The sequence below is a fragment of the Grampus griseus genome (genome assembly GCF_964374135.1).
Source record: "Grampus griseus genome assembly, chromosome: 11".
Classification (NCBI taxonomy): Eukaryota; Metazoa; Chordata; class Mammalia; order Artiodactyla; family Delphinidae; genus Grampus; species Grampus griseus.
The window spans coordinates 3,565,097-3,579,085 of record NC_139005.1 but is presented as its reverse complement, the minus strand read 5'-3'; the positions used below and the strand labels follow the sequence as shown (position 1 = coordinate 3,579,085).

The following is a 13,989-nucleotide window of genomic DNA, read 5'->3' as shown; positions in this document are numbered from 1 at the left end:
CGTTTCCTGGTTACCTACCCTGTAACCTACCTACTTCAAGCTTCAGCATCAGACATGGAGACAACAACCTTACACAACTGCATGAGCCAATTCCCTGCAATCCTGAACTGAACTTATACAGATGCTTCCATGGTTGAGCCCCGACCGATACAAAATTTCATACCAAGAATAGCTCCTACGGAGCAGAATCTAAGAATGGGTTCTCTGAATTGGTTCTGAGTTTTCTGGAATTGGTTTTCTGATCTGATTAGATTTAAAGGCACTAAGAAGTCTATTGCCATTGGTGAAGAGGGCACTGGTGAAATGGCAAAAGAGTTACTCAAGTTTTAGCCTTAGACACCGGTGACAAAGTTCCTACAGAAGGCAAGACTCTGGATGACCAAGTATTTGCCACCTTAGAACATTTTAGTCAAAGTAAGGAATGTAATGGGGTGGATTTGTTGGTTGGTCATTGCTAATTGTGCTAGAAAACTTAGAAAAAGAAAATGATGAGCTCAGGGATTTAAATTCCCAGCTCAAGGTCTTCATAGAGCACCTGAAAACGTCTATGACTTCTGGGGAAAAAAAGAAAAGAAAAGGAAGAAAATAAAAGAAAGGAACAAAAACCTTATTTTCTTGCAGGGTCAAGATTTCTGAAAACCAAAGGCAAAGTCTAATCCTGCCTGAATTACAACACAAATTGAATTCCCATCCTTGCAAGGCCTCTTTTGTTAAAGTTGAGTCATCTGTTGGGAAAGAATAAGGTCCTGAAAATTGGAATAGGAACATACAGGCAGATTCTGATGAAGCTGGGACCTCAAGTCCCTAAATTACCGTATTCTCTGCCAGTAGAAACACCTTCTACCCCTGCCCAAGAAAGTTCATTTTCCTTTTCCTGAAGAGTCGTACTGGTGTCCTTTGAGGTAGTTGCTAGCCAGGTAATGTTAATACTCCTCAGGACCCATCCCCAAAAACCCTATAACTGGATTTGACTCCACGCAGACCCCAAAGAACAAGGCACAAAGAGTGACCCATGAGGAGGTGTGATACACACCAAAAGAACTGCATGATACTTCTAACAGATAGATTAAAATTTAGGGAATAGACGTGGGGATGTATAGTAAGGGTGAGGGATCAAGATGGAGGGAGCATAAAGTTGGATTGAGCCAAGTCTATTGACATAGGTCCACTAAGCAAAGATTGTGGATTCACTGTTTTACCTCCAGGGTCTTGGAATGCCTCTAACAGTTGGCATGGTTGATTGACTGAAACATGGACCAAAAGTTAGTCTACACTAAATGAAGTGGAAATGCCAGAACTTCCTTGATCTGCTGAAGAGGAAGGCATCCAAAGACTTCAGGAGACTGGAACGTTAAAATCCATCTGTCACGTGAGACTCGCTCAGCAACGCCAGAGAACAGACCTCTCACCGCAGCTGTGAGGAAGAAGTTTATGAGGGAAGTCCAGTAGCCTTGAAGAGCTCTGTGTGCCCTTCTCTATAGATCGGAGATTACACTGGGAACTGAGATTCCTAGTTGCCATGGGAACAATATCCAGCTAGGATCTTGGGGGATCGGGGACCAAATTGTAGTGTGTAATCGCCAAAGATGAGGTGGGCATGGCTACTGTAAAGGAGAGGAGAGCCAAAGCAGTACAGGGCAGTCGGGCTCACCAAGACCTACGGTGCTGGCCAGTTCATTAAAGTACCTCTAGGAAACAACCAGTGGAAAACACGCTAAATTCTTACTCGATCTGTTTAAGCAGAAAAGTTATAGGTCTCATGAATGGAAGTCAGGCTTGAATCACCAAAACAGGGAGTCATGGCCCCTCGGTGGATTCCCAGACCTGAGCCAATTTATAGATGTAGGAGCCCTTAAAGGAAGGGGAGGCCATGTCACATGAGGAGAAACCCTGTTACATTGACAAAAATGTGTACTGTTAATCTTTCTCCAAGTCTTCCCCAAGATGACCTGCAGGCATTTACCAGCATGTGTGCATTGGACAAAGGAAAATAAACAGGTTTTTGAGGATAGTTGGACACTGGCTCTGAACTATTGGAACACTAGCTCCATGAGACCCATTAATCCAGGGGACTAATTCCAGGAAACCCACATCCACATCCAATTTGCCGATTTGGGCTGTGCAGAAGAGAGATGGAGCTTGGAGAATGGCTACGGATCATCCTAAACGTAATCAGATGCTGACCACAACCGCAGAGGCTGTTTCAGATGTGGACTCATTGTTTGAGCAGATCAATCCAGAGGGTTGCTGGGGTTTTGTTTGTTTTGTCAATTTTAGACATTTATCCTCTGTATTTCTTCAAACATTTTTTTCTGTCCCATTCTTTCTCTTCTCCTCTGGAATTCCAATTACTCACATGTTTTACCACTGAATTCTGTCCCCAAAGTCACTGAGGCTCTGTTCACTTGTCAATTTTTTTCTCTCTATTCTTCAGTTTCAATGATTTCTCTTTCCCTGTCCTCGTGGTCATAGATATTTTCTTCTACGTATCCTATCTGTTATTAATCCCATCCAGCGAATATTTGGTTTAGCTATTGCATTTTTCAGTTGTAGGACTTCAATTTCACCTATTATATCCATCTCCTCCTAGAAATTTTTTAAATCGTATTTATTATAGTTATTTACAAATCTTTATTTAATCATTCCAACACATGGGCTGTCTATAGATCTGTTTCTATTGACTGATTTTTCCCTTGACTATGAACCAAATTCTCTTGTTTCTTCACAGGTCTTATCATTTTTATTTTATGCCATAGATGGTGTCCAAGGATCAATAGTGGTGAAGTTAGTCTGTTGTTGTTCTTTTTCCAGGAGGGAATAGCCTTTCTTTTGTTAGGCAGCTAGAATGATGGGCTGGTCAGTTCAATACAATCAGGGGCTGAGCAGGTTTAGGAGTTGAGTAGGTTGGGATGCGGGACTTTAATTCCTGTATCAGGGCCTAGGGTCCCACAGGGGCTAAAAACATTTGTGTTTGCTTTTCAGCCCAGCATTACCTCCTGTGTTGCCCCAAGGCTTATGTCTTTGGTCATATTAGAAACTGAATAAGGTGAGGGTTTGGTTAAATTGAGTTCATGGCTGACTCTTAACTACTTCGAAAGTGAGCTCAACCTCTCCCTCCAGAAGCTCTCTGGAACCAAACACTGCAAGACTGCTCGACATCAAAAGGACAAGGCCTCGGAACTGTGAGACCACAAGACTGCAAGACGGTATCCCTAGAACCAGGCACAGGGCACGGTGTGAAATTGGTGCTCTGTAACGACAGAGCCCAACTCCTGCACATGAATCATAGCTCCAAAGTTTTTGAGCTCTCCGGCCAGCCCAGAACATCATTTAGCATTCCGGTTCTCAATCTCTTCATCTGGAGAATGGGGTAAAAAGAGAAGCTATTTCATAGGGCTGTTGTCATGACTCAATAGGTAGAGTTAGTGTTACAAAAGTGCTAGCTCTTGCTCTTTGTGAAAACTGTGACCTTTTCATCTCTGTGAAGAAATTGTTGAGGGTGAGTAAGGAACGGAGGCAGAATAATGACAAAGGTTCAGAAATCTCTCAATCATACTCGTCGTTCAAAGTTCTCACTGCCTTTCCTGATGGAATGAGGTTGGCCCAGTATCTCTGCAGGTCCTGTTGCTGCTAAAAGGGATCCCCCCAAGGGGCCCCCTTTAATTCATTATCTTTCATCACTTCTTCGGCCCCCCTTTCCCTTCTTTATGGCTCCAGTCCACAGGAGTTCATTCCGAAGGCACAAGTTCTGGGGGCGGTGGAGAAGTTGTGGCTTAGCAAGGCTTCCCCTACTCACCGCGTTCAAAGAAAGAGTCTCCCCCACCCTTCCTGCACCCCTGCTTTAATCACCCCTGAAGGAGAATAGCCCAAAGACGTCTCCAGACATTCAGCCAGGAGCATGCCACTCTTCAGTGACAACAATTCCCACCCCCAGCTGTGGGTGACTTTATCTGCTGCCCACTGAACACATGGCAGCACATTGACTAACTGCTGGGAAATTAGGCCCTGCAGAATCTATTTCCAAAAACCTTGCAGTAAGATTGTGAAAAGAAGATAGCTGGCCAGGAGTGGGCTCAGCGCCCAGGGCTGGGGGGCTGGGAACAGGGCCCCACTGGGGCGGATTCTTCTGGCAGCTGAGGCCCCATGCCCAAGGCTGACCGTTCAAGATGCCGAGAATTCAGAGCTAGGATCTCAGAGGCCATGGGGCTGGGCCGCTCCCCTCTGTGCACAAGGACACATCTGTCACATCTGCTCCTGTCCAGGACTCCTTTCTTGTCACAGAGGCCCTGGTCCGGAATGCACAGGCCCCTGACCTCCGGAGGCTGAGCATGGAGTCATCTCAGGAGAGGCCATGGGATGCAAGAAGAAAAGCGTCCAGAAGCACCTCCTGCTGTGCTCTCCAGCTCCCTGCACTGTCCCCCTGCCACTCGGTACTACTTGTTTGCATTTATAGACTAAATCACCCCTATCCAGCCTGCACCATGTTTCCCAAACACTCACTGATCACCGTTAATCAGCGAGCTGGCAGTGCCGCTGCCCGCCCGTGTGAGCATCTTGTTAATGACGGGAAAAGACTGCCAAAGGGCCAGCTCGGCTCCGGATGGGACGGCGAGACGTGGGTCTTGTCCAGACTGCGGAAGCAAAGGCATCGCCACGAGCCGTCTGGCATGGAAAGGAGATCCCTTGTGTTTGACAACGAGAAACGAACAGGCCCTGTCTGCAGAGAACGACGGTACGAGGCCATCTACTTGCCCTCACCTCCTTTTACAGCAGATGATCGTGGAGCCCAAACAGGCCGGAGGGGAAGCTCAGGGATGAAGGGAGGTCAGCTAGCTGCCCCGGCATTAAAGACCTGTGCCTTTCCCCAGGAGCCAGGATCTAGGCCTGGCCCCCAGCAGCAGCAAGAAGGATTTAAGCTGGGTGATCAGAAGTACTTCCCAGTGCGAAGGGCTGCTAAACCTATTCTCGGACAGGTTACTAAGGAGAGAAATGAGATGGTGACCTGAAGATCCTTTACTCCAAGTTCATTAGCTCAGTCTGCACTGTGTTTGTGTATGTGCAGGAACAGGTCTGATTTTTCTAGCAATGCATGAAATGGAGGGAGCCTGGTACATACTATATGTATCTGGTGACCCTGGGTATCTTCTCCCAGTGGAGATCAGACCCTCCGGATGCCCGGCCTTCGTGGGGACCAGGCAGTGCCTGAGTGATGAGCTGAGCTGCTGTTTCATCAAACCCAGACAAACCAGACAGTGTGCGGAGCGCCGGGGAGCCCCGTCCTGAAGGCATCATAGAGATGTAACAGCACCGGAGGGCACATCCTAGGTGCCTACGTGTGCTGCAGGGAGGGGTGGGAGGAATCAATGGGAGGGGGCTCTGCGGGGCTGGGGCCTGAGGACGGGAGGGCGGGTGGGAGGGGCACACTGCCTTCGGCTGGTCCCTAATGGGGGTCCAGGCAGGCCCAAGGGGGGCATTTTAGGATCCCTGGAACTGCTGTCTCTTCCCAGCAATCTGCTCTGAGACAGGTGCCCAAGGACACAGGACTGTCCTTTAATTAGAGGCAGGGTCTTGAGGAGGGAAGCTCTTGAAAGCACCCTTCCTGCCTCCCAGATCTTCTCACCTCTCAGGCCTAGGACTGGGCTCCGTGCACCATCGCAATCCCCCCCCCCCGGTGGAAGTCACCGAAAGCTGCAGCCTCAGCTGCACAGGCCCCCCTGGGCCAGGCCCCCAGACTAAACACAGGGCCCAGCCCCTCCCCTGCAGGCCCCAGGCCTAATTAATGCTCTGACGGGGAGAGCAGTCCTCAGGGGCCAAACCCCTCCCCCCTCTACCTCCATGGGAAATTGCAAAAGGACCAGCAGGAACAAAGCCCAAGTTTCCAGAAAGAAAGAAAGGCTGTATGGCCTGGAAATTAGGAGATGAAGCCCCGGGTTCCCCAAACGTGAAGGTTTCATTTCTAGCTCTGCGTGTATCAGCTTGTGACCTTGCACGGAAAGGAACCAGCAAAGATGAATGAAGGTTGATAAGATTCGTAAGGTCTTATATCCTCATCTGTGAAATGGGGACAAATAATAATACCAACCTCACAGGGTTGACCTCAGGAATCAATGAGCCAGTGACATAAAATGCTGGGAGCAATACCCAGTGCGGAGCAGGCACTCAAAAACTTGTTGCCTGTTACTTAGTAAACACACTTCTGGCAATGCCGCATCACCGTTTGGATACAGGAAGGGTTTACAGAAGCATCTAATTGAAAGGGGAGCTTTGGGACTTGTTTTCAGAAAGCATTTGCATAGCGAGCAAGCTTTTGTTCCTTTCTCGATGTCTTCACACTGAGGGGATGACAGAAGTACCTTCTTCATACAGCTCTTGGGAAATCAATGAAACGACACATATAATGTACTCAGCAGAGTGGCCAGCCCTGAGCAAGCACTCGGCTCGTGTCAGCTGTTTATTTGGGGTGAGGAAGTGCTGGAGATGGTGGGGAGGGAGATAAAAATACTGTTGGGGCCCCCGCTGCAGCCAGGAAGCCTCTAGTTGGGAAGCTCTGTTCTGTTCTACAGCTAACATCAATCTTCCCTGCTATGGAGGAAGACAGCATTGAGACATAAGAACTTCCTGAGAATCAATCAGGGTGTCAGACAGAGCCAGGTTTCCAAGGAAGCCTGCTGACTCTTCCCTGGAAGTGCTCATTGGTCCAGGATGAACCTGAGGGCTCGTGCCTGACTGAGGACTGGACATGATGATGCCAGAAGGTCATTGTGGCCTTGGGACGCTAGCTGCAAAGCACCCGAGCTTCTGTAGCAAAGGACCAAGGACGTCCGGTCCTCCCGGACCTCCCAGGCTCAGGGTCAGGAAGAGGCGAGGGTGCTAGCCCGTAAAACAAGGACCACGGAAGCACCCCTGGCTCTCGGCTGAGGGACACCCAAACACGTGCTTTCACGTGCTCACCTGCTCCAAGCCTGGCCCTGACCCCCCGCCTGTGGGGCCCCCGGGATGGAGACAGGGCCAGGGCCCTCGAGCGACGGGGAGAACTCCCTTCATGACAGCAGAGAGCTGCACACATGGTGCTGTCCAAGGAGACGGGGCGGCCACAGCGGAACTGGGGTTGCCTCGCTCGGCCACCAACACCGGATGCTGTACCTCGTGGATCCCAAAGTGGGCGTAGGAGTCGAAGTAATAGTCCCTCGAGGTCATCTCCTCCGGGTTCAGCAGCTTGGACATCTTGCCCCGTCCCGGGCAGCTGGGCTGAGTGGACACATGGTGGACACACTGCACAGGCTTGGCTGGGACGACGGGCTGCGGGGGCTGCGAGGGTGGGCTGCTCACCTGCGGGGAAGAGAAGGGGCAGGTGTGAACAGCACCCATGAGGTCCTGCCCTCTGAGACTCTACCCTCCCTCCTTCCCCCTCCCGCCCCGCCCCAAGCCGGCTCCAATCAGCCCCAGCAGCCCCAGCGAAGGGGCAATGGTGTTCCCAAGCTGTTGGCTGTGCTGTGTGGGATGGTGGTGTGCTACCCAGGAGCCCAACCAACCTGAATTTAACCCAGTTCCATCTCCTACTAGTGGGTGACCTGAGCAGATCTGGGCCTCAGTTGGCCTATCTGTTAAATGGGGACAATAATACCATCTCTTAGAGGCGAATAAAGGGAAAGATGTAATGGCATCACACAGCATCCCAGAGCAGAGTGGCTGGAGTATGGATTCCAGAGCCAGCCCCCCGAAACGTGAATCCCAGCCCCGCCACTCGCAGCTACACAACCTTGGACAGAGTTATTCACCTCTTGGTGCCTCAGTTTCCCCAACTTTAAAACGGGAATAAAATGGTCCACACGTCCTAGAGTCATCCTGAGGATAAGACAAGTTGGTGTCTGGAAAGTGCTCAGAAAAGGGCCCAGCGCATCGTGAGTCTGAGTTCTTAAAATGAGTCCCACCTGCGTCCTTAGGCAGCTCGAGCCCCTGGACTTCTCTCCACCCCGCAAGCAGCACCTGACCCCCAAAATGCAGGTCTCTTAGGTTCTGGTTTCTCACACCTGTTGTCTTGCCGCTCCACCACCCCCAGTTTCCGATTCACAGTTTTACTCTGAACATCAGCAGAAGTTTCCTCTGAAATGCAAGCGCCCACACTGACAGCCAGCCTCCTGCCAGTGCACTGCCCTTTCCTGGGTTCCCCGACCCTGACAGCCAGCTCAGCTCCACACACCACAGCTGCTGCCCGGCACTGACCAGCGCTTCCTCCTCCACGGGCTAACGGGAGGACAGAGGAGGAGATGGACGCCCAGAGGCTCAGAGTTCACTGCAGAAGCATTGTTCTGCCGGGAGAAGAAACACCTTTCCCTGAAGTGTAGGGAATCCAGATGTGCACGGCACAGCAAAGGCCTCAAAAGGGGCAGATTTCTGAAAAATCTATTTTCAGTGATGATTTAATATTTGTGAAGAGTTTAGAACAGTTTCTGGCATATAGTGAGTGCTCTATTATTGTTATTCTCATTAGTAGTAGCAGCAGTACTCAGAGTACATTAACATCTCCCTATTCTATGCCTCAGTTTTCTCATCTGTAAGCTGGGTCAATGCAGACTTACTATCTCCTTTCTAGCAAGGGAAACAGGGAGGTCCTAGAGCAAGATCAAGAAATCTGAGTCCATCCCCTCCATCATGCCCAGAGTCCCAGGTTGGAGGGGAGCAAGCTGGGGAGGGTGGGGTGATGGTCCTGTTTTCCTGGTGTATCTAGGCTACAGCCTCTGGGAAATAGGCAGACTTCCCAGTTTAGCAACATCAGGTTTCAGGTCGGCACGATCCCGGGCTGTCTGGCAGCAGAGGCAACGGGCTGCCTCATTAGAATGCAGCAGGTGTGCCCACCCTCCACTTGGGATGTTGGTCACGGTCTCCAGGAGGCTAAAAATAGACTGTCAATTGCACACTCCCGTGCTGGCTGCAGTCACCTCTAAAGCTGGAGGAGGCTCTGTGCCTGAAACTCACCCTAATCATGACTCCATTTAAATATATTAAGGAGAGAGAAAGTCCCAGCTGGACCAGGCTCTTGCATGGTCAAGGTCACAGGGGCCTCCTGCACCCCTGAGCTCCACTCCACCCTGAGTTCAAGGTCCCTTTCACGGGGTCCCCTGAGAGTCTTTCGACGGTGCCAACTTACGAAGTGCCCACCACACACCATGCATCACGCGTCACGCGTGGCATCACGAGGCAAAGATGGATGGATTCAGGGTCCGTTCACCTCAATAACCACCGGTCACGGGGACAAAGAGGTGACTGTGAACCAGGCCCTGGGGCCGGAGGCTGTCAGCCCAGTTCGGCCTCCTGCAGAGGGGGACTTGCGCTCTGCCCAGCGGCTAACAGGGTGCCCTGTCCCAGGAGGCTGGGCCTGGGGTGGGGAGCAGCAGTGGAGTATGATCCCCAGGCATCACCACCTGGGCTGGTGCTCCTTATTCCACAAATACCCACTGAACGTCGGCGGCTGTGAGTGCTGTATGGTCCCGTGGAAGAAACAGACGTGCGGGAACCGTGCCCTCAAAGGACGCTGTCTGGTGGAAGCGGAAGACCCCGAGTCTCCACTGGATGACGGAGAAAGATTTGTTTTACAAGAGAAGGTCAAGCAGGTTGCTCTGGGGGTTCAAAGGAGAGAGAAGTCACTTCAGTGAGAGAGTCAGAGAGGCCCGGGATTGCTGGGAGCTTTCTCCACAGATTGTGGTGGGGGCGACAGTGGGAGGGAGCTCTTGGAGGGTGTGGCTTCCGCAACCAGGAAAAGCGTGGAACAGCAGTGAGTGTTCCTGGGGAACGCGGCCCAAATAGTGGGAGATGGGGCTGTCAGGGATTACAGCCAGGCTAAGAGGTTGTATTGATTGATTGATTGATTTTACTTATTTATTATTTTTTTTTGCGGTACGCGGGCCTCTCACTGCTGTGGCCTCTCCCGTTGCGGAGCACAGGCTCCGGACGCGCAGGCTCAGCGGCCATGGCTCACGGGCCCAGCTGCTCCACGGCATGTGGGATCTTCCCTGACTGGGGCGCGAACCCGCGTCCCCTGCATTGGCAGGCGGACTCTCAACCACTGCGCCACCAGGGAAGCCCCGAGGTTGTATTTAAATACGAGACGACGGGGAGCTGTTGGCAGTTTGTAACCAGGGAGTTCTAGGCTTGAGCTCTAGTTGGGGAAAACTGATGCGCTGGTAGCCTGCAGGAGGGGCAAGGGGGAAGGAAGAGGGGGGCACTCGGGCTGGGGAGGCAAGGTATGACCTCTGAGGCCTCTGGTTCCAAAGTCCAGTCAAGAGATAACGAGCCACTGTGGTGTCAGAAGGGCTGCCTGCAAGAGAACTAGCAGAAATAGACCCACAGGAGTTGGCAACTGGCGGAACGGAGGGGAGAAGAGAGAAGCTGGAATCAGAGATGACTTCAACATTTCAAGCCTGGGTGGCTAGGAAAGTGGTGGTGACATTAACAGGAATGAGTGAGTCAGCAGGGAGAGCCATGTGGGGCGGGGGGAAATAATGAACTTCGGTTTGGCTCCGAGAAGTTGGACGTGTCATTGCATCATATAAGGAAAGATGTCTGGCCGGCAGGCAGTGATGCCGTCCCAGCCGGTAAATACCATAAACACAGCCGAAAGGTCAACGGTAAAGTGAGAAGCACATCTCTAACATACATGGCAGACACAGGTTAATAACCTTAATATGGAGAGAGCCCTGACAAGCCAGTCCAATCTGACACTGGACAGAGGATCTTACAGTCAATTCACATGAGGCTAAACGCAAACGGCAAATTAACGAGCTGCAAATATATTAACCTCTCTAGAAATCGGGTAACTTCAAATGAACACAGAAAGTTATAACTTTTAAATATCAAATAAGCTCAAACCTCCCCCTTCCAAAAAGACTAAAACGGCATTTGTAATGGTTGCAGAAAAGTAGGTGCTGACATAGACCTTTAGTGAGACTTCTGGGAAACTAGTTTGACAAAATGCACTGAAAAGCACAAATCCTTTAACCCAGCCATTCCATTTTTGGGAATTTATCCTAAAGAAAAGATCGTGGATAACCTTGAGCACGTAGCTGTACGAATTTTGTGACGACACTATTCGTCATGGCAGAAAACAAAGAGTCAACCTGGGGGTTCCATGAAACAGAACCGATTGTACAAACTACGGGGCGTCCACACTGGAGGCTACACAGCCACTTCAAATGTCGCAGAAGAGTGTTTAATGACAGAAACGTGATCGTGACAAACTGTGGGTTGAGGAGAACCAGTGGGAGATGAGTACACAGTGTGATCGCATTTTTAGAATTAAAACGTTTTCATGCTTGTGACTGAGGAGGGGAAGGCACTGGGATGGGCCGCAGTTGTCACGGTGCTTGTTCACGGGGCTGTGAACAGTGCACACTTTCCTTCCTTGTGCTTGTTATATATATTTTAAATGTATGCCACTAACAAGTACTACATTTGTAAACAGCCAAAAGTAGAAATTTGGAAATGTGATCCCAGACCTCGGACGGGAAACTGAGGCTGGCTCTCTGGATTTGGAAACCATCTGCAGAGCGGAGCTGAAGGGTTCACTTGGGAGAGACCCCCAGAGAGGGGGTAGAGGGAGTGAGGATGGGGCAGGGAGAGAAGCAGGAAGCATCCTTCTCTGAGGACCTTGGAGGTACCAGGGGACCTGGGGGGAGAGGCTTGGGAGGACGTGTCCTCATGCCTCCAGTTCTGTGACTGCCCCTCCTCTGAAGATGTGTGACCCAGGCGTTGTACTCCAGTGACCAGACGAGGGCACTAAAACAAAGCCAACCTTTGTCTAGCCTCATGTGTCCAGAGGACGCTGTGTTCAGGAAGTTGTGCAGTCACCTCTAAAGCTGGAGGAGGCTCTGTGCGTGAAGCTCGCCCCAATCATGACTCCATTTAAATACATTAAAGATAGAAAAAGTCCCAGCTGGACCAGGCTGTTGCATGGTCAAGGGCACAGGGCCCTCCTGCACCCCTGAGCTCCATTCAGCTCTGAGTCCAAGGTCCCTTCCACGGGGTCCCCTGAGACTCTTTGTCTGGTTCTGGTAACATATCCACATGGTTGTCTCCAGCCTTGGCCTGCCCTGTCCTGCTCTCCCCCTTCCTCCCCAGGGCCCAGGGCTCAGGGCGCTGCTCTGGTGGAAAACCTCCTGCTGCTGCCTGCCCCCCAATCCGCTCAGGGTCACCTTCCACTGAGAGGATTTGTGACTCTGTCTTCTATTCTTAGCACCAACTGCTGATCAGGACTCTTCAGATGCTGTGTCCTGCCCCCAGGCCTGGCCTTTCCCGGGGCACCTTCAGCACACTGTTTCTCCCCAGTACTTCACCTGCGATTTCCCCGGTCCACCCCATCCCACTGCAGCAAACAGGCCCAGGCTCCTAAATGCTGAGATAAGATAAAAGGCTATGGAAACACCAAAGCTGGAGACGGGAGGATGGCTCCCTGCCGAAGAGGCGTCCAGCTGGTCCTCAAAGGGTGGGTGGGATTTCCATGGGCAGGGCTGGGGATTCAGGGACAGAATTTTTTTACCTAACCCCACTTGCACGTAAAAATGAGGGTAGATGATGATGATGATGATGATGATATGATGATGATGGTGGTGATGGTGATGATGGTGATGATGATGATGATGATGATGGTGGTGATGATGGTGATGATGGTGATGATGGTGATGGTGGTAAAGATGATGATGATGATGATGATGGTGATGATAATGATGATGATGGTGGTGGTGATGATGATGATGATGGTGATGATGGTGATGATGGTGATGGTGGTAAAGATGATGATGGTGGTGGTGATGATGGTGATGATGGTGGTGATGATGATGATGATGGTGGTGATGATGGTGATGATGGTGATGATGGTGATGGTGGTAAAGATGATGATGATGATGATGATGGTGATGATAATGATGATGATGGTGGTGGTGATGATGATGATGATGGTGATGATGGTGATGATGATGATGGTGGTGATGGTGATGATGATGATGATGGTGGTGATGGTGATGATGGTGGTGATGATGATGATGATGGTAAAGATGATGGTGATGATGGTGACGATGGTGATGATGATGATGATGATGGTGATGATGATGGTGGTGATGATGATGATGATGATGGTGGTGGTGATGATGATGATGATGATGATGGTGATGATGATGGTGGTGATGATGATGATGATGATGGTGGTGATGATGATGATGATGATGATGGTGGTGATGGTGATGATGATGGTGGTGGTGATGATGATGGTGATGATGGTAAAGATGATGGTGATGATGGTGGTGGTGGTGATGATGATGATGGTGATGATGGTGATGATGATGGTGGTGATGGTGATGATGGTGGTGGTGATGATGATGATGATGGTGATGATGGTAAAGATGATGGTGATGATGGTGATGGTGATGATCACTAACAGTGACTGAGGGCCCACTGAGTGCCAGGCACTGTGCTAAACACTTCACAAATATTATCTCATAAAAGCCTAATAATAAGTGAGGTACTGAAATTTACAGGTGGAGAAACTGAAGCTCAAAAATTCAGTCCGTTGCTAAGCCCAGAGCTAGCGAGTAACAGAGCCAAGACACGAACCATTTATTATCTGACAGCAAAGCTGTGCTCTCGAGCCTGACACCGTGGCTGGACCAGTCCAGTCCCACCAAGCCTGACAGCTTCTGCTGGGAGCCAGGCCCTGTGCTCAGAAGTGGGTGGCAAAGCAAGGCCAGGCAGGAAGCCCAGCCCTGGGAGGGGAGAATGAAGGTCAAAGGCAATGTGGACAATGCCTCGGTGGAGGTTGGCACAGGTAGGCACCTCGCCAAGGTGACTGAGTTCCAAGGGGAGCAGACAGTGGGCTCCAGTCTGTAGGAGAAGCTGAGGTCCACGTGAGGAAGGGAAGGTGTCTGGGGTCACGTGGGCAAATCTAGAACTGGGACCTCTAAGAAAATAGGGGAGGGGATGGGGAGAGGAAGGAGAGGCTTT

General features: G+C 50.7%; 1 protein-coding gene across 1 annotated transcript in view; it reads right to left on the bottom strand.

Moving 5' to 3' along the window:
• PRMT8 (protein arginine methyltransferase 8) overlaps window positions 1–13,989 on the bottom strand; it is a gene marked incomplete at both ends in the record, with an annotated part of 79,131 nt that overhangs the window by 39,424 nt on the left and 25,718 nt on the right. The window contains one exon of the mRNA XM_082665764.1: window positions 7,144–7,329. Coding sequence (XP_082521890.1) covers window positions 7,144–7,329 — 186 coding nt within the window. The remainder of the gene's footprint in view (window positions 1–7,143; window positions 7,330–13,989) is intronic.